Source organism: Sapajus apella, unplaced genomic scaffold (genome assembly GCF_009761245.1).
Source record: "Sapajus apella isolate SASKATOON/1434 unplaced genomic scaffold, GSC_monkey_1.0 scaffold71, whole genome shotgun sequence".
NCBI lineage: Eukaryota > Metazoa > Chordata > Mammalia > Primates > Cebidae > Sapajus > Sapajus apella.
In genome coordinates, this window is record NW_022437011.1 from 10,740,719 (window position 1) to 10,764,949 (window position 24,231).

General features: G+C 40.2%; 2 protein-coding genes across 11 annotated transcripts in view; both read left to right on the plus strand.

Annotated features, from left to right (window-relative positions):
- The window catches only part of LOC116531589 (protocadherin alpha-2-like), a 167,406-nt gene extending 160,467 nt beyond the window's left edge, over positions 1-6,939 (plus strand). The window contains 2 exon segments of the mRNA XM_032250489.1: positions 3,569-3,627; positions 6,928-6,939. The gene's annotated coding sequence lies outside the window, so the exon portion shown is untranslated.
- The window catches only part of LOC116531585 (protocadherin alpha-C2), a 191,498-nt gene that overhangs the window by 154,336 nt on the left and 12,931 nt on the right, over positions 1-24,231 (plus strand). For all 10 annotated transcript variants that reach the window (XM_032250479.1, XM_032250483.1, XM_032250481.1 and 7 more), the window contains 2 exons: positions 3,569-3,627; positions 6,928-7,016. In XM_032250479.1, the coding sequence (XP_032106370.1) occupies positions 3,569-3,627; positions 6,928-7,016 (148 nt within the window). The remainder of the gene's footprint in view (positions 1-3,568; positions 3,628-6,927; positions 7,017-24,231) is intronic.

Genomic DNA, 24,231 nt, shown 5'->3' on the forward strand with positions numbered 1-24,231 from the left:
TATGATTATGTCAGTCCCATCCGGATGATCTTCCTTTCTTAAAGCCAACTGTGCTATATAACATAATGTAATCATGGGAATAAGATCCCTCACAGTCACAGTCTTGGAGAGATTATTCAGGGTGTATATATAGGGATCTTGGGGCCATCTTGGAATTCTGCCTATCAGTTTATGTCAATGTTCACAAACTAGCACTATGAAAAATCTGCAGTGGATATATTCTTAATAGAGTCCTATTAGGAAGGAAAAGGAGCTATTATATGCAGTCTCATGTCCCAGAGGGCAATTTATTGATGTCTTCTACATGGATTTCCACGTTAAGAAGATAGCTTATTATTTCAGAGTAGTTGTGTAAGTTTATGAATAAAATATGGTATTTTAAACTTATTTTACTTTAAATCTTAGAAGAGGTGATTCATCCTTCTGTAGCTCAAATATTCTATGGTATAAATCACAAATAACACCATTACAAGATAAATTAAATCTTTTTATAATTTTAATAGGAACGCAAGTGTATTCTTATTCTTCAGTAACATACATCACTCATACGGACTACCTCATTGAATTTTTCCACATATGAAGTTTTGTATTATTCTACCAGAAGACTAACCTTTGAAACAATAGGACATATTGGAGTTCTTCACCAACAGAAAGTAAGCATAGTCCAGGGAGGTACCATCCAAGTATTAAAGAAGTAAATAATCATAGTTATTTCAAGGCTTAACATATGTCTTACTGTGTCACATATATCAGTAGTCAACCTTTTAACTTGAACTTTTCTGAATTTAATCAAGTTCTGGATAAAACTCATGTACATTTTATTACTTTTAATTTTGTATTGTTTTTAAAATACATCAATATCTGGGAAACTCAGAAGTAAAAAAGACAAAGAAGAAAAATATATGTCATTTCATGTAAATTTATTTAAAACACAGACTTTTGGCCTGGCATGGTGGCTTAGAAGTCTGTAATCCCCACATTTTGGGAAGCAGATCCGGGTGGATTGCCTGAGGTCAGGTGTTCAAGACCAGCTTGGCCAACATGGTGAAACCCCATCTCTACTAAAAATACAAAAATTAGCCGGACACAGTGGTGGGTGCCTGTAATCCAAGCTACTCAAGAGGCTGAGGCAGGAGAATTGCTTGAACCTGCAGGAAGCCCAGATTGCACCACTGCACACCAGCCTAAGCAACAGAGTAAGACCCTGTCTCAAAATAAATAAATAAATAGAAACAAATAAATAAAACACAGACTTTTGTGTTAAGGAGACCTAAGCATGACTGTCAGCTGAACTCAGCAATCAGGCAAGTAATTTAATTTCTTTAAAGTTCAGATTTCTCATTTTTGCAATTTAAGTACAATAATGTTGACTTTGCATTATAGTTCATTTATTTAAACACAGTTTAAAAACCTCTCAAATGCCAGAAGCCTGCTAGACTCTGACTATATTGCTATGCATTTATGAATAGCTGAAGATATACATGTGTCTAATGAGCAAAACAGATACACTTTCATAGAGTTTACAAAGAATCAGGATAAATGCAATAGTATGTAATTAAGTGCAAAATCTAGTGGTATGAAGCTACTTAAAACATATTAAATGCTTTATTCCTTTCTTTTTCCCTGCCCAATCTTACTGCCATAAGAAATCTTGTAACTGTGATTCTGGCAAATGAATCTGAGAAGCATGTTGTTGCTGTGGACTAGTATAGAAAATAGCAGCATGACAAATTTAATGTGTCATTGGGAAAGAGAGATTGTATAATGAACCGAGTTTCCTGGTCAGTCCTGCTAAAACTGTGCCTTTCAGCAAAATGAATTTGGTGATTTCATTCCAAAGATCAAGTTGCAGCAATTTTCATCATGAATGTTACCCAATCATAGAAAAATTGGCAACATTTACTCAACAGATGTTACAGTTTTTCTTGAAGGAAGGTTCTCTCAGCTGACAAGCTAACGATAATGCTCCTGATGGAGAGGGGAGAGATGGTGGTGATGATTGATTAATAAAAAGTATTTCAGACACATTTCCAGGTTTATAAAATGATTTACAAATATTTTCTCTTGTTCCCTCTAACACCGCTAGTAGAAAATGGAAACTCCTTTGATTTGTTCTGTAGATAATTTTATGCTACTTTATATGGAAGGTCCATAGCATTGTGTGAACTTGAAAACCAAGGAGGAATCTTGCCCGCAGATTGGAAGAACAGAGAGAGTAGTTAGTGTGTGAGGACCATTGAGGTAAAATATCCCAGAGTTGTAACTTTTTCTGGGCCTTGACTTTGGCTAAATCTCTGAATATTGAATATCATGTAGCCATCTACAAATCTGTCTGAAAATTGAGATGGTGATGATTTCTCTCCTGGGTGTTATGAAGAAATGTGTTTATTAGATACTTTGCATCCCTTGAAGGAACTATATGAATGATAGGAATAAGAATTGTTGACAATTTGGAATAGTCTATTGATGTTACTATGGTTTTGTTTCTACCAAATATGATAAATATAATGTAGAGGAAAATACAAAATACAACTTTTATTCCCCATTTTTCCATTCAACTATACCTCAATATTCAGTGGCAGGGCCACCTTACTCTCTACCCATGAAAGCGCATCTAGAGGAGTGTCACGAGTTTTTCACGGTAACATTTTTGCTTACTGATACAAGACAGGATGGTGACTGATAATGTCCCAGTGATTTCTGAGTAACTTTTAACCAGCGCATAATTTCCCCAACAGCCTTTAAGTCTTTAGGTATCCATATTTTCCTCTTTGTTCTCCCCCTTTAGACTGACAGTTTGCAGAAAGAGGGCAACAGATCTTTCCAATACACAACTGGTCCAAAATGAATCAGGTTTTTTTCTTAGATTTCAGCTACTCCCTGTTAAACAACCAGAGTTTAGTGAACAGTGATTCAGTGAGGAGGGAAAGCATTCAGAAAGGAGCAGGAACAAGTACAAATTTATGAAAGGGATTAGGTAGCAAAACAAGGTCAAACTCTGCAGTAGTTTCTTTTCCTCTCCCTAGTATCCCTCTTTAATCAGCAAAGAGGCTGTTATCAGTTTCTGGTGTTATGACTGGGCACATCTGCCCTGGGTCAAATATGCTGCAGTCTGCAAAGCCAGCAGCAGATTGCAGTCCTCTGCAGTCCAGCCAGGCCAGCAGAACTTGTGTAGCCATGTGCCCTGTTATAGCTATAATACTGAATTGGGAATGTTCCCTTAATGGTGCACTTGAGGGCAAAAGCAATGAAGCTTTTCCTGTCTCAAAATAGACTGTTCTTCCCCTAGTATTTTAAGAACACAGACGTGTATTGGGCAAGGCAAAGCCAAAGCTGGCCTTTACAAGATTATTAAATGTCGTCTTTCAGGATATCTGATCTGTGTGAGGACCCTGACGAACTAATTTTCTTCTAAAGTGCTATATGTATGTATAGATATCATCATAGAGTTACACAGGAAATGGCTCATTCAACACTTTTTTTAGATGCCTGGAAATATTTAGGGAATCATCGCTGGGAGAACATTGTCTTGTCATTTTAACAGAAAACTCTCTTTGTGATTTTACAGCCACGACAGCCCAATCCTGACTGGCGTTACTCTGCCTCCCTGAGAGCAGGCATGCACAGGTATGTATTTCCCTCCTATTCACTCAGAAGTAACCTTACCTTAGTATGGCTCAGATAAACTGCATCTCCATAGGCCAGAAGCAACTGTCAAGACTAAAAAGCTTTAACTTTGCCAGAAAAATGCAATTATTTTGTCCCCATGTCTATTCCTTGAAAGATTGGAAGTGGTCAGGGCCAAATGCTTACCAAGTGCTGGCATCTATGAGTCCTCTGTAAAATCACAGAAACAGGCTGCTGTGTATTTTCTCCCATCAAAATTTCTACAGGGAAGTAATTTCAACCTCCTTCATCCCTCTCTACTTATGTTTTCTTTCTCTCCTTTAAAAACTGTAATTAATACTGATGCTTTGAGGATTGGGTACCTTGCGTACATGTTGTCTACCTTATTTTTCTATCTCACATTGATTATTACAACCTATTACCCACAATAATTGATTGCTATTCTTGTTCACGTTCACCCCTATTAGAGTCTCCTCATCTTTCCCATCTTGGTGCTATCTTATTGTCATCAATGACATAGGTTCTTCAGAGGATGAGCCATGTAAAGGGCATCTACTGGATATCTGGAGACCAAATGTAGCTTACTTTAAATTAACTTAGAGCAATAGCACCACCCTAAGAATCAGATTAAATATCATTTTGCTTTCCCTACTTTGTCTCTCTGATGGTAATTGATGAACTACCATTATTTCTGGAGGTGATCTAGTATCCATGCCATAAGGCCAAATAAAAGATTCACTATTTGTGAATGTTTTTGGAAACAAAATGGGAAGGACCAAGAAACAAGTGATCACTATTATGAAAAGGATTTAATTTTAAAGAAGAAATAATCTTCAAACTTAAACACTTCAAAATATCTGGACAACTATCAAGTGAATATTCATCAAACCCAGATCAGTTCCTAAGGAGAAAGCCTACAAAGTAGGTGTAGAGTTAATGTAACATTAGTTTTAGTCCATTTAAAATGCATCAGATTGAAATAAATTAACATACTCTCAAGTATTACAAATGAGCAGAAGTCATTACATTGGGTGCTATTTCTGATTCAGAAGCAATCAGTGAAGGGCCGAAGATTAGTAGTTGGCTTGGTGAGATGTCACATTGGAACCTGCGTCATATTTAGGCCAGAAACACTCATGCAGATATCAGAATATTAGGTATCAGAAGAAATTCTTTGTATTTATTAGAGACAAACTTGTGCTTTTGCCTGCATCTGAGCTGTTGGTGGAGCCATGCCGTGGGTAAAAGCATGGTTTACAGTGTCAGTTCTTTCTCTCTCAGTTGAACTAGCGCTTTGCTTGAAAAGTACCAAAGCTATGAGTTGTGCCTTAAAAACTACATTTGAAATAAAACATTAAAACGTAACTTCCTTATCCCATTTTCTTTTTTTTTTCTTTCTTTCTTTTTTTTTTTTTTATAAGATGGGGTTTCACCATCGTGGCCAGGCTGGTCTTGAACTCCTGACCTTAGGTGATCCACCCACCTCGGCCTCCCAAAGTGCTAGGATTACAGGCGTGAGCCACCGCGCCTGGCCACCCTTATCCCATTTTCAAATTGAAAAAAAAAAAAAAAGCCAAATGTGCTCCTATTCAGGTTTCAGTTAAGATATTATGAGATTTTGGTAAGGTCAGAAATAAAAATCGAAATTAAAATGCCATTTCTTTTTTGCATTGTAATACATTGAACATATTGACTGAGTTGTGAACCTAAATAATACTCACCTTTTTCATATGTGTGCTTGGCTTCTTGGCCTTTCCAGTCTTAGATATCATGTAGCTATTCTTTAAAAAATGCTGCTTTGAGCTGAGCTGGCTCCAGAATACTTACACCTTCATGAATCTGATTGAGTTCACACAATTTGCTGGTAGAATCCAGGAACACTTGAAGGCTGTTAATATTTGGGAAACAATCAGGTAATTCCAGAGTATAGATGAAGGGTAGAATAGCAAAAGGTCAGAGTTTAATGAGTGGATTTCTACTAGATATGTTGTTTGAAGTCAAAGAGTGAGAAAATATTGAACTTATATGTTGCCTTCCCACTAGTTCAAGTTTGCCTGCTCTGTTGCCTCGTATAACCCCTTCAGTCAGTAGTCTAAATTTTATTTTAGAAATTTAACTTTCAAGATAAACACGTCTAGTTTAAAAGAGTCCTCTAATCCAGGCATAGTGGCTTATACCTGTAATCCCAGCATTTTGGGAAGCTGAGGCAGGCATATCACTTGAGGTCAGGAGTTAAATACCAGCCTGGCCAATATGGTGAAACCCTGTGTCTACTAAAATACAAACATGAGCTGAGCATAGCAGCAGTTGCCTGTAGTCCCAGCTACTTGGGAGGCTGAGGCAGGAGAATTGCTTGAACCTGGGAGGCGGAGGTTGCAGTGAGCTGAGATTGAGCCACTATGCTCTAGCCTGGGTGAAACAGTGAGACTTTGTCTCAAAAATAAAATAAAAGGGTCTTCTAATTTTGAGGATGGTTTTCTTGGACATTTTCTCTTAGGATCACACTTATTTCTTCCTTTCTTCCATCATTCATTCAGCATCCAACAAATATTTGAGAGATTAATATTTGTTAGTATTAGACATACACAAATGAATACTGTATCATATTTTCTTTCCCCTTGAACAATTTATGTTCTATCTCTTCTTGACTCTAAAGGTCTCCCAGTTTGTATCTCACTCCCAGCAGTGTTTTATGTTGAATTAATCTCTTCTGAACTGGGATCTGTGAGTGGTGGTGATCTGGTTTCTCTAGTCTCAGAAATACAGGGTGGGTCATCTATGCATAAGAGATGTAGAAAGAGTAAAACAGAAAATAAGGTTAAGAATTAATTGGATAACCAAATTGGAACAGTACTCCAATTATCAGCCAATACTTTTGGTGTGTTTTCCTCTTTAGAGTAGAGAACCCAGAAACAAGAGAACTGGCAAGAGAGGCTTGGGGCTTCTGAGAACAAGCCCTCCTCATCTGCTTCAGTGTTAAGATATTAAAATGGCTTAGTCCTCTGATGGGCTTCCTGTTAGATTTAGTGAGTGTCACGTGGCATTAATAAAAAACGAAATCGCCATTAAGATAGAACATGTGTATTACTGGAATAGTATAGCAGGCAGTAAGTAAGTCAGCAATGCTCCTGCAGTTTATGCAGGGTGACTGCTCAGCAGTAACTGCTTCAGTTCCAAGCATGAGCAGAATGTGTTAGCTGCAGCCCTGTCTTCATAGATGTAAGCAATTTCTGAGGGTGGAAGAAGAGCTGGGAAAGCATTTATGGTCTAACCGTTATCTGGGTCTGTGTGTTTACTCAGCTCTGTGCACCTTGAGGAGGCTGGCATTCTACGGGCTGGTCCAGGAGCACCTGATCAACAGTGGCCAACAGTATCCAGTGCAACACCAGGTAAAGAGTTGGGGTCTCTCCATTCTTTCTTGGGCTCTGCAAAGTGATCAGATGACTATTTTTGTAATATCAGGAATGTTTATGGCTCTTTTTTGAACAAAAACTTTTTGTTTTTCCCTTTTTTTTCCATACATACTTGATTTCCTTACATATGTGACTATTTTGATTTTATACCTAATGCTCTTCAGGAGTCGAAAAAGGATAACATAAGGAAAGTGTGTGTGCCCGCATGTGTGCTTGTGAGTGTATGAAGTTTTGGGGGGTTTGTTTGTTTAAATCAGGTACCTTTCAAATGCTTAGGCTATCCAAGCCATACAGAGAAGATCTGTGGCCTCATGTACAGCGATGACACTGCTAACAAAGATCTTTTGGTTGAAGACTATGGAAACCCACACAAAGTAGTAAAGAAAGAAAGAGAAAAAGAAGGAAAGAAAGAAAGAAAGAAAAGAAAGGAAAGAAGGAAGGAAGGAAGGAAGGAAGGAAGGAAGGAAGGGAGGGAGGGAGGGAGGGAGGGAGGGAGGGGAGTGGAGGGAAGAGGAGGAGGGAGGGAGGAAAGAAAAGATGGAAGATGGTTTATCATGAAAGTGGAAAGTTATCAGAACCAAGGCATTATTTTATTTGAGTTCAAGTCAATCTGCTTCTTTCTGCACATCAGCAACATTCTGCAGACTGACTTTTAGTGCCTTGGCATGCAGGTTGCCAAACATGACCCCCTCACAATTTCTTAGTTTAGGGGGATAATAGGGACCATTTACTAACCCAAAAGAGAATCTGCCAAGTTGTATAAAAAACCCAATGTCTCACATTTCCTTAGTATCCTTATTCTTGCCCTATCACTAAAGCAGTGTAATATAATAGACACTGGGCTTTGGAGGCCCATTGCTATGGCAGTTTTCAGAAGGGAAAAATTAAGTGTTGGTAGAGACCACAAATTGGGTTTGCTCTAATCCTCTATTAATAGAACAGCATGATGATAATAGTGGTTACTAATTATTAAGCCATAATATGCCTAGACACTGTGCCAAGTACATTGCATGTGTGGTCTCATTTGTTCCTTAAGTTAAGCTTGCAAGGGATTTATTATATCTATTCTACATGTGAGAAACTGGTGAGACAGAGAGATTAAGAAATGTACCCAAGTTCATGTAGCTTGTAAGTAGAGGGTAGGATTCAAATCCAAATGTGTTTAGCTCCAAATCCAGGTATATCTAGCACTTATATTTGTAACATGGCTCGCTTGCAAAAATCCATTCAAATTCAAATACATATCTACATACATAACAGATGACACAGAACGTGTGTGTAAAAGGTTTTTTCCCCAGAATAATCAGATGCCTTTCAAATTATTATCTAAGTAATGTTCAGCTAAGGGCCCATTTTTGCTGACAACTCTCAGGGTGTTCATTGATTCTAATCAGTCAGGATTTGCTATTTATGGACGTTGCACAATTCAACTAAAAGTCACATTTGTCCAAAAAATATACAAGTTGAAGCAATTCATTAGAGAGCTAATATTGCCAGATGGCAAGGGGAAGAACATAAAATAGTTCATTGACAAATCTGTACCCTCGGTGCCAATGAGGAAGTGAAAATGATGGAGGAGAAAGTGGTTTTAGACTGCCAAGTGTTGCAGGATGAGGAGGCGTCTGGGAAGTGAGAAATTCCCAAAGAAGCCACATGAAATCATGACTTTATACCCTGCCTTTATTTCAGAGTTTTTCTTGTTCTTATGGAGGCATTGTAGGTCGACCTGGTGAGCCAAAAACTAACTTTGAATACATTCTCCCTCCCATTGGTTATGCTGGTTTGTGATATTCCTAGGAAAACATGAAATAGGAACCATGTGTTGATATTTCATGTATCTGGAAAAGTTCCTCTTTCAGATTCAAAAGATGTTAAGAACTTTTTTTTTTTTTTTCAAACAGGGATAGAGAAGGGGATTTCCATTGTTCCCTTTCTTACTGTTCCAGCCCCTCATGTATACCCATTTCATCCAGGACTGTGCCTGGCTGCTGACGCATGAGGCACAGTCTTCTTGGACTGTGCTGGACAGAGCTTGTATCTTCCAACTACTCTGTGGTGATCTAACCATACTTTTCAACACATACCTCTGCATCAATGACATAACGTTAAAGGGATTCTCTGCATTCTCTCCTGTCCTTCCGGTACTTTTAGGCTTTTAGGACTCAATATATGTTCTGCACTGCTTGAAGGGAATATGGCATAATTAAGATTATGATTTAGAGTCAGATTTAAGTTGAATTCTAATCCCAAGCTTACTTGCTGGGTGAACATAGACAAACTTCCTGAATTCATGTTTTCTTTATTACCCTTTCTGTAAATTGGGTGTAGTAATAATAATAACATCTATTTTATTGAGTTACCATGAGCACTAAAGGAGAAAATAATAGCTGAGCATAGTGCTTGACATATAGTTAATAAATGTCTAATCTTCTTACTTGTTTTTTTCTGGACTACTTTTCTACCATCTATGATATAGCCTTGGCTGATAGCCTCGTGGCCAGAATTCAGTAGCTCTCATTTGCAGGCCAGATATAGACCCTCTGAAGTTATCTGGGTCATCCTGACATCTATACAATCCAGTCATCCCAACTGTCGTCCTGGAGATGGAGTGAGGAGGATTTATTAGTTGCTGCCTGAAGAAAAGGAAAATGCTCCAAAAAAGTTGGTTGTTTCCAGACTCAAATAGAGCCCACCTTTCATTGATTCTGTTGCCCTTAAAACTTCATGGTGAAGGTGGAGTTGATTCCAAGAGGCTTCTTTCTGGTGCCTAAGCCTCCTTATACTTGCATCCGAGCCCTTTCGGTGAACCAGCTGTGTATTGCTCGTCTCATCCCAACACTTGCAATGGCTGCATAAAGGAATTGAGGCCTGCCTTACACTGATCCTCATGCATGTGTGTTTCTTAAAGTTATTTTTCCTCCACTGACAAATTCTTTTGCTTTGTTACGAAGCTGTTCATTTATTTTCACAGTCTGCAAAAGCCTAAGATAAAGATGCCACACTCTGAAGGGATCAACAAGAGCATCACCAAGTGATGTTTTCTGCAGGATAAACAAGTCAGGCATTAAATTGGTTAATCCTGATTACTGGCCCCTTTCTCTAGCCTCCCCTCTGTGTGAGCAGACCTGGACCACAGGCTTTCTTATTTCCTTTCAGCTTCCCTCGAGACTGAGCCGAAAGAGAAAATTAGCTCAATCGTGAATGCAGGGAATACAGTTACAGCCTCTTCTTCAGAGGGTGGAATGCGTTTGGGGGGAGGGACATTAAAGGGCCAGTCACTGTGTTACAGCTCTTTTTAACTTCATGAATACGAATGCCCTGAAGAGGTTTTAATGAATACCCTCTTGTGAACAGTTCCTAGAGGCAATCCCAGAGGTTATGAAAGGACTGCCACTGCCTGTGAGGGAACTGGTCTGGCTTCAGTGTACCAGGCTGCTTTGTTATCTATTATTGGTTCTTCTAGCTCCTCTTTCTACATTTCATGGAATCTCAGGTCTTACCTAAGGCAACAGTACATTAGTTTTAGAGTGGGAGATGTTCACTATTTTCGGAAGAGTTCAGAAGGTTTCAAAACACACAGCACTGCAGAAGATTACATTATAGCTTGTCAAGACCCCAGGGGATCTGGCACTAAACAGTGAAAGATTAATTAGGTAGGGGAAGCCACTCAGGCAATGACACTTAGTTAGAGAAACTTGGTTTAGACAATGGTGCTCAAAGGAGCAGCAACACCAACAATACCCAGAAACTTGTTAGCAATGCAAAATCTCCTGCCCTACCCTAGACTAATGAATCAGAAATTCTCAGGATGGAGGCGGGTCTGGTGGCTCATGCCTGTAATCCCAGCACTTTGGGAGGCCAAGGCAGGTGGATCACTTGAGGTCAGGAGTTTGAGACCACTCTGGCCAACATGGCAAAACCCCACCTCTACTAAAAACACAAAAATGACCTGGGCATGGTGGCAGGTGCCTGTAATCCCAGCTACTCAGGAGGCTGAGGCAGGAGAATCACTTGAACCCAGGAGGCAGAAGTTGCGGTGAGCTGAGATTGCACCACTGCACTCTAGCCTGGGCGACAGAGTGAGACTCCATCAAAAACAAACAAAAAACAAGGAAGGAAGGGAAGGAAGGAAAGGGAAGGGAAGGAGAAGGGAGTGGAGTGGAGGGGAGGGGAGGGAAGGAGCAAAGGAAGGAAGGCAAGGAGGGAGAAATTCTCAGGATGGGACTCAGCAATCTATGTTTTAACAAGCCTTCAATGTGATACCAGTCTACTCTAAAGTTTAATAATTGGTCTAAGGTAAATATTCCTGACGTCTTATATCATTACAGACTCAGAATCCATGCAAGAAAGGCATCTGTTTCCTGTTCTCGTAAGAAGCGGACGCCTTTCCCTATGCCTGAGAGATAATTGTTAAGAGCTCAAGCCTGGGAGTTAGTGACCCTTTCTGAATTCTACCTCTGCCACTCATTAACTGTATGTTCCTGGGACCATTACTTAATGTTCCTGATTCTTAGTTTCATCCTCTATAAAATAGGGAGAATAGTGGTGTCTACCTTATAGGGTTGTTGTAAGACTTAGATGAGATAATGCACACATATATACAGAGTCTGAAGAACAATAAGGGTTTAGTAAACGGTAGCTATTTTTAAATGATTTTTCACGGTATGAGTCTATCCTTCAGCTTCAAAATTTAGACCCAGGTTGTTCTGAGTATTCTATGTGGGAAGGATCTGCTATAAAGATTTTTTTGAAAGTGCCTGTCTCTTCGTTTCCTTAGGGGATTGCTTTTGCTCTGATTTGCCATATCTATTTACTCTGTGGAAAATGGACACAGCTTATGTGCCCTAGTTTTATATGGGAATTTATATTCTTAATTGTCTCAAGGATTCCTACCTCTCTGACAAAACCAACTCCCCATGGAAAGACTCCATGGAGATTCCATCACTGAACCTTCCCCAGAAAGAAAGCATGATTCTTAGGAATCTATTTGGGAGCACTGTCAACATGAATTTTTCTGTTTCATGAGTGAGTGCAGTCTTGGGCCTTGTTGGAGAATTTAGAAAGCATGCTGTTCCACTAACCTGCTGAACCTCAACTTCTACCGTTGTCATAGCAATGACAGTCCTGGGAGGTGTATTCTCATTAGGAAAAAAAAAAGAGATCAGGGATCTATGTGAGCGGGGCAGCTTCTGCTCTCACCTGCCATCTGACAGCCCAGGAGTACCAGCTTGGCTTAGCTTTCTCTACCTGAGGAAAGTAAGTGCTTGTAAGGTGCACTTTTACTTTCTGGGAGTGTGAAGCTTATTGTGTCTGCTGGAGTTCTGTTTGCAGCTTATGATAAATAAAGAATTGTGTGTTTTGGATTGGCCTGAAGGGAGGAAACAAGGGTGTGGGAAGGGTAATTAGCATCCTCTGTCTAGGAGAAGCCATGAAGCTTACTTAAGTCTGCTGGCTCCATCCATTCATGACTTTCTGCATCTTCTTCTTGGGGAAACACTCTGCACCTTCCACTTTTAATGGTCATGTAAATAAAAGACTAGAATGGAGATTTCCTGGCTGGTTTTCTGAAATTAAACATTTTTATTTATGAATAGATTATAAGATAGTTTTTTCCCTAGATGCTCTGTATTTCCTTGCACCTCTCATTTGCCCCATAGTAATTCTTTTTTTTTTTTTTTTTTTAGATTGGGTTTTGCTCTTTTTACCCAGGCTGGAGTGCAATGGTGCGATCTCGGCTCACCGCAACCTCCGCCTCCTGGGTTCAGGCAATTCTCCTGCCTCAACCTCCTGAGTAGCTGGGATTACAGGCACGCGCCACCATGCCCAGCTAATTTTTTGTAGTTTTTAGTAGAGACGGGGTTTCACCATGTTGACCAGGATGGTCTCGATCTCTTGACCTCGTGATCCACCCGCCTCGGCCTCCCAAAGTGCTGGGATTACAGGCGTGAGCCACCGCGCCCGGCCTAGTAATTCTTATAGGATTGGTGGCCTGGGCAGAAAACAGCCAGGCTTAAGCCCAGGATACATAATAAAAGAATTTCTTCCGTAACAGTAGCCCCAAACAGAGATCACGTGTCTCCTGAAACCTATCCAATCTCGTGTATGCTCAGATGTATGCTCCTGGATGTAACATTTTAGAGAGTGCAGTGAGGAGAAAAGGGCAACACTGTTCTCTTAGGCTGCAGTTTCCTTCAAGCCCATGGTTGGAGAGAAGCAGGCTAATGTGGGGTCAGGGAATAGAGACTTATTATAGTTCCTTCAGTTATCATTGATTCCTTTAATATGCCAGCTACATTGAGGCAATACCGTCTGGCTGCTGAAAACCTTGCCATGAGAAACAGCTTTTGAATATACCTTAGAAAAATAAAACACTTTCTCCTTCTTTTGTTTAAGAGTATTGCGTAAAACAGAGTTTCTGAATTACCTTCCCTTCTAGATTTCTTTATACACCATTCTTTGTATCTGAATTTTTAAGCCCTTTGTCAAATGGGAGCTCCAAGTTTCTTCTGGGGAGATCTCAGTGTCACAAAGGGCCAAGAAAGTGGGGCTCACCAACTTTGCCACCTGACTCAGCTCAAAGATGATGGGCCACCTGTGTGATTTAGAGCTTTGTGGGAAAGCGGATATGGAGGGTGGAGAGTCTGCACTTCACTCTGTGGGAAAAATTGCTGAGATTGTTTAGGATTGGCAGGCTTGGAACTCCTCCTGGAAGGTGCTTTAACAAGAAAGACCTGTTTTTAACCTGGGCTGAGGGCAGAGGAGGGTGATAGTTTGTAATTCCTTTAAGCTTTGTGGCTCCAGCAAGCCCTGCCCTCAGCCTCACTGATACAAGTAAACTAAAAATGAAAGTCTGTCCCAGGGACAGCAAAGGCCTTTCATGGCAATATTTTAAAAGAAACTCTGCTCAGATTTCAAAGGAACTTGAAAATGTTATCTTCACAGAGGCAGTCAGCTTTGCAGTTGAAAAGGTCATTACCTAATCTGGAGAAACATATTCAGTTCAAGCACTGGCTCGAGACTAGGGGCCCCCAGGAAAGGGCCATAAGATTAGTCACTGCCAGGAAGCCTGGCAATGAGTTTGTGGTCTGGAGAGGAATCTTTCTCTGCCTCAGCACTTGGGAGTCTCTGTTACCCACAATCAGAAAAAGAGGGAGAGCAGAGATAACATGGCATTCCACTTTTATCTCAGTGAGACCAAGAGCTTCCTCAGCAACAGTCCTGCCTGAAATGGTCTATCTCCAAGGGAGTGGGCTAGGCGAAAGATGAGAGAAGTCACTTCCGAAGATGGTAATAATACCAAGGTAAGTAAGGGGGAAAAAGGATGTTTGTGCTAATATTGAAACAGGAAATTGAGAGCTTTGGAGAAGTCAGACTCAAATGGCATAGCAATAGAAAGTTAGGGTATGAAAAGGTAACTTTTAAGAACCGAATGTGGATTCAAAAGAGAACAAGGAGGCTAAGTTTATTGTAACTATTTTTGTGTCCCTTGTCTGCTGAAGACAAGGGACACACCCTGGGCCATTGCCTGTGAAAAACCAACAAAGCAAACTTTAAATAAAGCCTGCCCTGTACAGAATGTCGAAACAAGCAGGTTTGTTGGTGATGTTCCAAGAAGGTTCACCAGCTTGGGCTTACTTCCAACATGGGTCCAATCTTGTGTCCAGAGCTTTTGCTCTAGGTGGCATCATGTATCAAGCTGAATAGTGAGGTGACGTTCCCCAAGCCTTCTCTCTTGTCTTTTTTGACTGTGCATCATAGATACTGTCTTACCTAAGAACACACCTGTTGGATCTCTTTTCCTATAATCACCTGGAGTCAGATGAATACCCTAAAGGTCTGTAGTAAGACTAGAAGGCCTCAGCCATTGTGAATGATTTACATTAGATGCACACCAAACTGTTGTCAGAGAGTCCAGATTTGTGGGTGTAAGAGCATGGCTAGGTATGTAATCAGCCCTAGGGTAGATGCCTTTGAGCCTGTGAGTTTGGCTCTGTGTTGGATGACGAACCATGGAATACAGAAGCTCCCTTCTCTCAGCTAAAGCCTATTAGCAAAAATAGAGCCCTGAGGACACTGCCTTTTTAAGTGTGTGTTCCAATGAGTGGGTCTTTTTTGGGTCAAGTTTTATGTCTTTAAATCCCATACTGCTGTCTCCTGGATTGTAGAAATAGTCTCTTAGAATAAGAGAAAGGAAGACAATAGCTACTATTTATTGAAAACTGTGATAAGCATTTTACATGTGTTGCGTACTTAACTTTGAGAGAAGTACATTATTATTCCTGTGTTTCAGATAAAGAAATTAAAGCTCATAAGAATTAAGTGGCTTTCTTACATTCAGACCACTAGTAAAAATGTTTTTTGCTCACCATTGTATTCTCAGTGTCTAGCAGGATGTCTAGCACACAATGATGCTCAATATATTTGTTGAATTCATTAATAAATGCAGTGGTAAAGGCAGTATTTGAACCCATGTCTGCTTGCTGCTGAATCCTATACACTTAACACATTACTATTATCTTGTCCCACATGATATGTGAAGGGAATAGCTTGGTAACTTGGAAGAGACTATTTACTGTCTGAGTTCTAGGCCAACTGCAGGGGGGTCTATATTTATTTCCCATTACTGCTGTAACAAATTAACCATAAACTTCATGGCTTAAAAAACACAAATCATTGTCTTACAGTTCTGGAAGTCGGAAGTCCAAAGTGAGTTTCACTGGGCTAAAATCAAGGTGCGTTTTTGCCACTGTATAACAAGGATCCACTTTTCTTTCATTTCCGGTAATAGGTTCTTCATTTCTACCTGAGCCCTTAACCGACAGCCCCTTTAATGTCCATATTTATAACAGCAATCTGTTCATGGCAATTTGTTAGCTCCTTACTTTTTTCTGAGTGCGCTCTAGCAGAGCCATTAATACACATATTTCATATTTCCTGTTCAAGGTAACCTAGGCCCTTTCTATCGTGCTCTTCAAAATTCTTCTCTGCTCATTTCCCAATTTCGAAGGCACTTCCACATTTTTAGGCATTTATAACAGCAGAATCCCACTTCCAGATACCGAAATCTGTATTAGTTTCCTAGGGCTGCAATAACAAATTAACACAAAGTCCCTTTTTCTGTGTAACATAACATATTCATAAGTTCTAAAATTAGGATGCAGTCATTTTGGTGGGGCCATTAATCTGCTTACCACAGGGTCTTTCATGTTCAGGTAGAGATGATTCGGGGTGTGTGTGTGTGTGTGTGTGTGTGTGTGTGTGTAATTTCAGTAAAGATTGAGCTAGAGTAGAGAAAGAGAATTAAGGTGAGATGTGTCATGAAAGAGCAGTGACTGATGATGCTAACTTTGCTCAATCAAGAAGCATGATTCACTTAAAGTCATGCTTTCAGTGATCTACCCAATCAGATAAGTGACTCTCCCTTCCTGGGAAGAGTACGGAAGGAAGTTGAGTTAAAGTTGAAAGTTCTCTTCCTAGCACGTCCCCTCAAAGGATGGGAGTATTGGTTTGGTGGACATTCTCTTTTCTAAGAGCAAAGGTGGAAATGTGGAGAGGGGAGAAAAATAGTTCCCACTACATTATTGTGTTCTGGACTTAGAGATATTGTTCTGCTCCATGTTTAAGAATATTGTTCCAAGAGTTGGGTGCAGGCAGCAGAGGACAGTACTCTTCAGATCACCCAGAGGCCAATCCATAAGGATTCAATCCTGGGGCATGGTAACTAATAGAAAAGTCACTGTCACTAGTGATGCCAGGAGACAGGGCAACACATTGCCTGCCTTGTATGCATCTAGCATCTGTGTCTAAGTGAAAGCAGATTGTATCTAGAACTTCCCTGAAAAAATAAAAGAAGAAAGAGCCTGATTGGTGTGTATGTGTGTGTTAGGGGTTGAGGGGTGAGTAATGCTCCAGCCAGTATTCCTAAATCCCACCTGCTTTTCCTGTGATGCCTCCTGTGTTGGGGATAGAAAGGTAGGATGGTTCACGGTTAATTTTATGGATGCATATGTATCTTAGGATTTGTTTGTTTTTTAGGACCATTTTGTATAACAATCCAATCTCACTCTAACTCCCTCCTTGAGATTCCAAGCAAGCTGGGTATCTATCTCCAAAGCTTAGGGCTTCTCCACACTTTCAGCAGCTCTGACGAGATTAAATCAACCTTTATACTGCTAACAATGATTAGGCCATGGGACCCATGAAAGAGCCTCCCCAGAGGCCAGCATCCCCTGTGGGCTCCTTGTGTCACCAAGATGTCAATCCAACTGCTGTTTCTGCAGTCTGCAGTTAGCACGACTGTGTTTATTCAGTGGTCAGTGTCATATCAATTTCCTTCTGTTGCAACCAGTATAAATCGATTCTAAATATTTGCCGTTGGGAAATTTCTTTAGAGGGAAGCTCACTAAAGCCAATTTCTTTAGCTTTTTGGTATGTTCTCTCTGAATCTGGGGATTTAGAGATATAAATTAGCTTCTTTGGTCTTTTCTCACCCAGGGTCACAACCTTGTCTCCGGGATAATGCCTCCTAAATGTTTGTGATTTGAAGGGCACTAGAAAGATCCTCACAAAAAGCACCTCCCAGCTAGGTCCCTGGAATTCCATCATTAACCACCATCATCAGCATTTCTCTTTTAAAATCCTTATTCCTATTCTCCCTCTTTCTTTTCTTCCTTCCTTCCTTCTTTCCTTCCTTCCCTCCTTCCTTCCTTCCCTCCCTCCTTCCTTCCTTCCTTCCTTCCTTCCTTCCTTCCTTCCTTCCTTCCTTCCTTCCTTCCCTCTTTCCTTCCTTACACACACACACACACACACACACACACACACACGGAGAGAGACAGAGAGAGATAAAGCAGTGAAGTGTATAGTATTATTTCTAGGGATGCTTCATTTGGCGTGGCTCTAATGTAGAATTTTGTTGAAACCTTTAATATATAGTCATGTACCAAATAACATTTTGGTCAACAGTGGACCACAGATGTGATGGTTATTCCATAAGATTGTAATACCACATTTTTACTGTACCTTTTCTATTTTTAGATACACAAATACTTACCATTATATTACAGTTGCACAGTATTTTGTACAGTGATATGCTCTATGGGTTTGTAGCCTAGGAGCAATAGGCTATACCATATAGCCTAGGTATGTAATAGGCTGTGCCATCTAGGTTTTTGTAAGTACACTAAGTACACTCTATGATGTCCGTACAACAAAAATGCCTAGTGATGCATTTCTCAGAACATATTCCCATTGTTAAGTGATGTGTGACTGTAGTCATCATCAAACATTTATTAAGCACTTAGGTCAGGCCAGGCTCTGTTCTAGGTGATGCAAATATAATATTAAAAAAAAAAAACAGCCCTGCCCTTATAACTCTAATAGGGAAGGAAGAAATGTAAAGAAATAAGATGGAGATATTACATTGTCATGTGATAAGGACCACAATAATGCCCTGCATAGGCAGGGTCAATGAAGGGAAAGGAAGCTGGGACAAACCACCAGGGTCTGTTGGTCCAGAATGGGATCCAGGGCCTATCTATGTTATAATCAATACAAACCCTAGGTAAGTAAGGTAAGCTGGTCTGCCTTTCTTGAGATAGTCCCCAGATTGTCTTCATAAGGCCCAAATACTCTCAGCAACCATGAACAGTGGATGTCTGGGCGCAGTGGCTTATGCCTGTGATCCCAGCATTTTGGGAGGCCGAGGCAGGTGGATTGCCTGAGCCCAGGAGTTCGAGACCAGCCTGGGTAACATGGCAAAATCCCATCTCTACATAAAATATAAAATTAGCTGGGTGTGGTGACATGCTTTTGTAGGTTCAGCTACTTGGGAGGCAAAGGTGGGAGAATCACTTAAGCCCGGGAGGCAGAGGTTGCAGTGAGCTGAGATCACGCTACCATACTCCGGCCTGGGTGACAGAATGACACTCTGTCTCAAAAAAAAAGTGAAAATACTGGGTATTGCAGGATGGCAAGTAGGATGTGGAGAGAAAGAGAATTCCAGGCAAAGGAAACAATGCGTGCACGCAAAAACAAAAAACAAAAACCTGAAGTAATGTAAGCTGGATTAATAGGATGAGTGCATTTGATGGATGTGGTAGGATAAAGAGATGTTAGGAAATGAGATCAGAAAGGTGGACTGGAATTAGATTTTGTAGGACCTTAAATGGCCTGCTAAAGAACTGTTGTTTCATTTGTTGGCCGTGGAGACCCACTAGAAGGTTAGTTGGCTTATGTTTAGGAAAGTTTCCTTAACTCTACTGAATTTTCCAAAATCAACCTACAGTACTCCTAGCGTATCTGTGGGAGATACGTTCCAAGACCCTCAGCGGATGTCTGAAACCTAATTTAGTACTGACCTTTATATACATTATGTTATTCCATAGGCGCACCTATGATAAAGTTTAATTTATAAGTTAAGCACAATACTCGTGTGCTTTGGGGCCAGTATTAAGTAAAATAAGGGTACTTGAATACAAGCACTGTGTTACCAAAACAGCCAATCTGATAACAAGACACTTTCTAAATGAACTAACAGGCGGGTAGTGTAGACGGCATGGATAAGCTGGACAGAGGGATGTTTCACGTCCCAGGAAGGATGAAGTGGGATGGCTGGAGATTTCATCACACTACTCAGAACAGCTTGCAATTTAAAACTTATAAATTGTTTATTTTCAAAAATTTCCATTTAATATTCTCAGACTAAGGTTGACTGTTGGTAACTGAAACCTCAGAAATCAAACCTCAAATAAAGGGGAAACATTGTACTGAATTACATGTCGAGATGAACTATGAGCTTTCAACTTAGTGTTTTTCTTCTCCCAACCAAATAGTGGAAACTTTTGAGTGTTTAGAAAAGGAGAATCAAAAAGGGAAGTAAATGCAGCATTTTTTGTTGTTGTTGTAAAAAAAGGGGGCTGGCCTTGGAACTGTTCTTAGATAATCCTGGTCACTTTGGTGTGTCATGTCTGAGAAAATGTGGAGAGTAAAGGGCAGGTTTAAAGTGTGTCTCCTGTTAGTTTCTGAAGGGAGATAGCATGATATTGCACAGTGTCTCAGATTTCTATCGTTATTTAATAATTGTGCAACCTGTGCTTCAGATTTATCAATATGTAAAAGAGGAGAGACCATAGGCTGTTGTAAGGATTAAATGAGATAATGTATGCAAAATGCTTAGAACCATGTTTAGTTCATGGTAGCCACTAAAAAATGTCAGACCTATTACTATTCAATTTAATGCTCCTGGCACTTAATACAATGCTTGGCACAGTAAAGAGGATTCAAAATGTTTTTGCTAGATTACATGGAGTGGTACAGAAGTGTGCAGGGTGGGGTGGAGGGTTCTCCCATTATCTTGCCTTCCTTATGCTTGAGTGTGCTGCCAGCACCTCCATTTTATACTCTCAGTGCAGAGATGTCACTACTTGTCTAGAAATGGTTGCCCAAGGCTGAGAAGTGACACAGCAACACAGAGCCTGGGATTGCTGCCAAATTTTAAGAAGCACAGATTGTAACCAAGTAAGGGGGGAGGGTAGAGAAGAAAAGTTTGAAAACCCAACCAAAGTCAGAAGCCATTTTGTTGTTGAGTGAAATGATGCCTCGTAGAGTTTCAGGTGGTGGAGGCAGTGTGAAACCTTTGAAAATAGTGTCAAGTTGTGGTGCTAAGGGAGGAACCCAGCAGTGCTCAGGCCCAGGCAAGGCTGGCTTCATGGGGGCCGGCATTTGGAAAGGCCCTGTGTGTTTTAATATTACTCTATCACTGTCTTGACTTTTTTAATAATTTGTTAACAAGGGCTTCCTCCCCACATTTTCATTTTGCAAATTTCACTGAGTCCTGCAAATTATGTAGCTAATCCTGGGTCCAGGCTAGTTTTTGAACGGTGTTGGGCTAGTATTCTTCTGAACCTCTCTCTTTGATTTAATTACAGAAGAAACAAAAGTCATAACATTATATCTGTGCAGGACTAAAATAAAGTGAGTAGTGCCTCACTCCCTACATCCAATCATGCTTCCCAAAAGCACTACCAATAATTTAGTGTGCATCTCCAGGATTCTATGATAAAGTTTAATTTATAAGTTAAGCACAACATTCGTGTGCTTTGGGGCCAGTATTAAGTAAAATAAGGGTACTTGAATACAAGCACTGTGATACTAAAACAGCCAATCTGATAACAAGACACTTTCTTTCTTTCTTTTTTTTTTTTTTGATACGGAGTTTCGCTGTTGTTACCCATACTGGAGTGCAATGGCGCGATCTCGGCTCACCGCAACCTCCGCCTCCTGCGTTCAAGCAATTCTCCTGCCTCAGCCTCCTGAGTAGCTGGGACTACAGGCGTGCGCCACCATGCCCAGCTAATTTTTGTATTTTTAGTAGAGACGGGGTTTCACCTTGTTGACCAGGATGGTCTGGATCTCTTGACCTCGTGATCCACCCGCCTCGGCCTCCCAAAGTGCTGGGATTATAGGCGTGAGCCACCGCGCCCGGCCAACAAGACACTTTCTAAGTGAACTAACAGGCAGGTCTACATTTTAAATTAATGTATTTTTAAATAAAATAGAATTACATTGTTGATACAAGTATTAAACAATGCAGCATTATTTGCATAGAAATATTTATTTTCCTCAATCCCACTCCCCTTCAGTGAAGCAACCACTGTTAACAATTTTGTGTGTCTCCTCCAGATATTTTTTTAAAAAAATTAATCAACTTTACTTTTTAGGGCAGTTTTAGGTTCACAGCAAAGTTGAGTAGAAAGTACAGAGTTCTCATGCACTCCTGCTCTCCCACGTGAATAACACCCTCCCCACCCCACAATGCTATCCTTCCCACAGTGGTACATTCATTACAATTGATGAAACGATATTGACATCATTATTGAAACTATCATTACCATCCGACTTCCATGTTTACATTAGGGCTCTCTCTTCCAAATATTTCCTGCATCACTTAACAATGGGGATACACTGGGAAATGTGTCATTAGGCTGTTTTCTCATTGTACACATATCATAGAATGTACTTACATAAACCTAGATGATATAGCATACTACACACTTAGGCTCTATCGTATGACCTATTGCTCCTAGGCTACAAAACTGTGCATAATGTTACTATACTGAATACTGCAGGCAATTGTTACACAATGATGAGTATTTGTGTATCTCAATATACCTAAACATAGAAAAGGTACAATAAGCCAGGCGTGGTGGCTCACACCTGTAATCCCAGCACTTTGGGAGGCTGAGGCAGGTGGATCACCTGAGGTCGGAGTTTGAGACCAGCCTGACCAACATGGAGAAACTCTGTCTCCACTAAAAATACAAAATTAGCCAGGTGTGGTGGTGCATGCCTGTAATACCAGCTACTCAGGAAGCTGAAGCGGAAGAATTGCTTGAACCCGGGAGGCAGAAGTTGCCGTGAGCCAAGATTGCACCATTGCACTCCAGCCTGAACTCGGTCAGAAAGAAAGAGAGAGAGAGAGAGAAAGAAAAAAAGAAAGAAAAAGAGAATAAAAATACATTATTATCATCTTATAGGACAGCTGTCATATGTGTGGTCCATTGTTGACTGAGACATCATTATAGGGTGCATTACTATATAGAGATTTTCAAAAAGCAAAATGGGATAATGCTATACATATTATTATACAGTGTGTGTATGTGTGTGTGTGTGTGTGTGTGTTAACCAACACCTTTCTACGTCAGTACATATAGACTTGCCACAATCTTCTTGAGTAAGAGTATAGTACTATGTTGTATGCCTATATTATAATTTATACAATTTCCTGTTGTCATCTATGTTTTCTAAACAATGCAATATACATTCTTATACATATTTCTTATGCATGCTTACTAGTATTTACATAGGATAAATTTCCAGAAGTAGAACTACAGTCACAGGATATAAAAATATCAAATTAGCAAATTGGCATTCACTTACCTGTGGTTGGGCTGCTAGATACTTCCCTCTGAGCCTTCCATCCATCCCCACCTTGAGCTAGTGTTATGCATCACTTAACTCAGTGACATCATCATCAACAGACATAGCCTCCACAGTTGAGAATGCTAGAGCAGACAGAGAAGAAAATTTGCTTGTGAATCATAATAGCTAACCTGTATTGAACAGTTAAGCTATGTGCCAAGTATTATTCTAAGCACTTTACAAATATTAACTCCTTTAATCTATATTACCACACCCAGAAATTTGTGTATTATTATACCCATTTTACTGCTGAGAAAACTGAGACCCATAGGATTAAATAAGGTCACACATCTAGTAAGGGCACCAGGATCTGAAGCCGGACTATTTGACTTCTGAGTCTGTGCCCTTAACCACTGCACATACCACCTCTAGAAAGTTTAATGCCATCTTTATGCCAGAGTTCATCTACCTTGTTTATTCTTTAAAACTATTATTGTATTTATTCATTTACTTGTCTTTTTCTCCCGTTGTACTGTAACTCTTTGAGAACAGGGTACTTGTCCTACTGTTATTCATAGCTACATCCCTAATTCCTAATATAATGTGTAGTTTATTGTAAATAAGTTTTGTTTTTTTTTTTTGAGACAAAGTTTTGTTCTTGTTGCCTAGGCTGTAGTGCAATGACACAATCTCAGCTCACTGCAACCTCTGCCTCAGGTTCAAGTGATTCTCCTGCCTCAGTCTCCTAAGTAGCTGGGATTACAGGAATGCACTACCATGCCCAGCTAATTTTGTATTTTTAGTAGAGACAGGTTTCATCATGTTGGTCAGACTGGTCTCGAACTGTTGACCTCAGGTGATCTGTCTGCCTTGGCCTGCCAAATTGCTTGATTACAGGCATAAGCCACTGTATTTGGCCTTGTAAATAATAAGTTTAGCTGAATAAATAACAATGCCTCTGGGAGGTAGCTATTATATCCATTTTACAGATGAAGAAAGTGTAAGTCAATGTCAATTAAACGGTATCATAGAAAATAGTAGAAAGCAGAATGCTGGAGCTGAGATTTGAACCCAAGACTTTTGATAACTAGTTCAGTATGCTTTTCACCATGTCTAGGCAGCCTCCTTCAGAAGGCTGTGGAGAGCAACTTAGCAACCATTTCTAAGCTGGAAAACATTATAGCTGGAAATCTTCAATCCCCTAGAGGGAGTAGAGCCTGATGGGGAGAGGGTCCTTGGAAAAGAGAATTCCTGGAAGTACTGCATTAGGAAT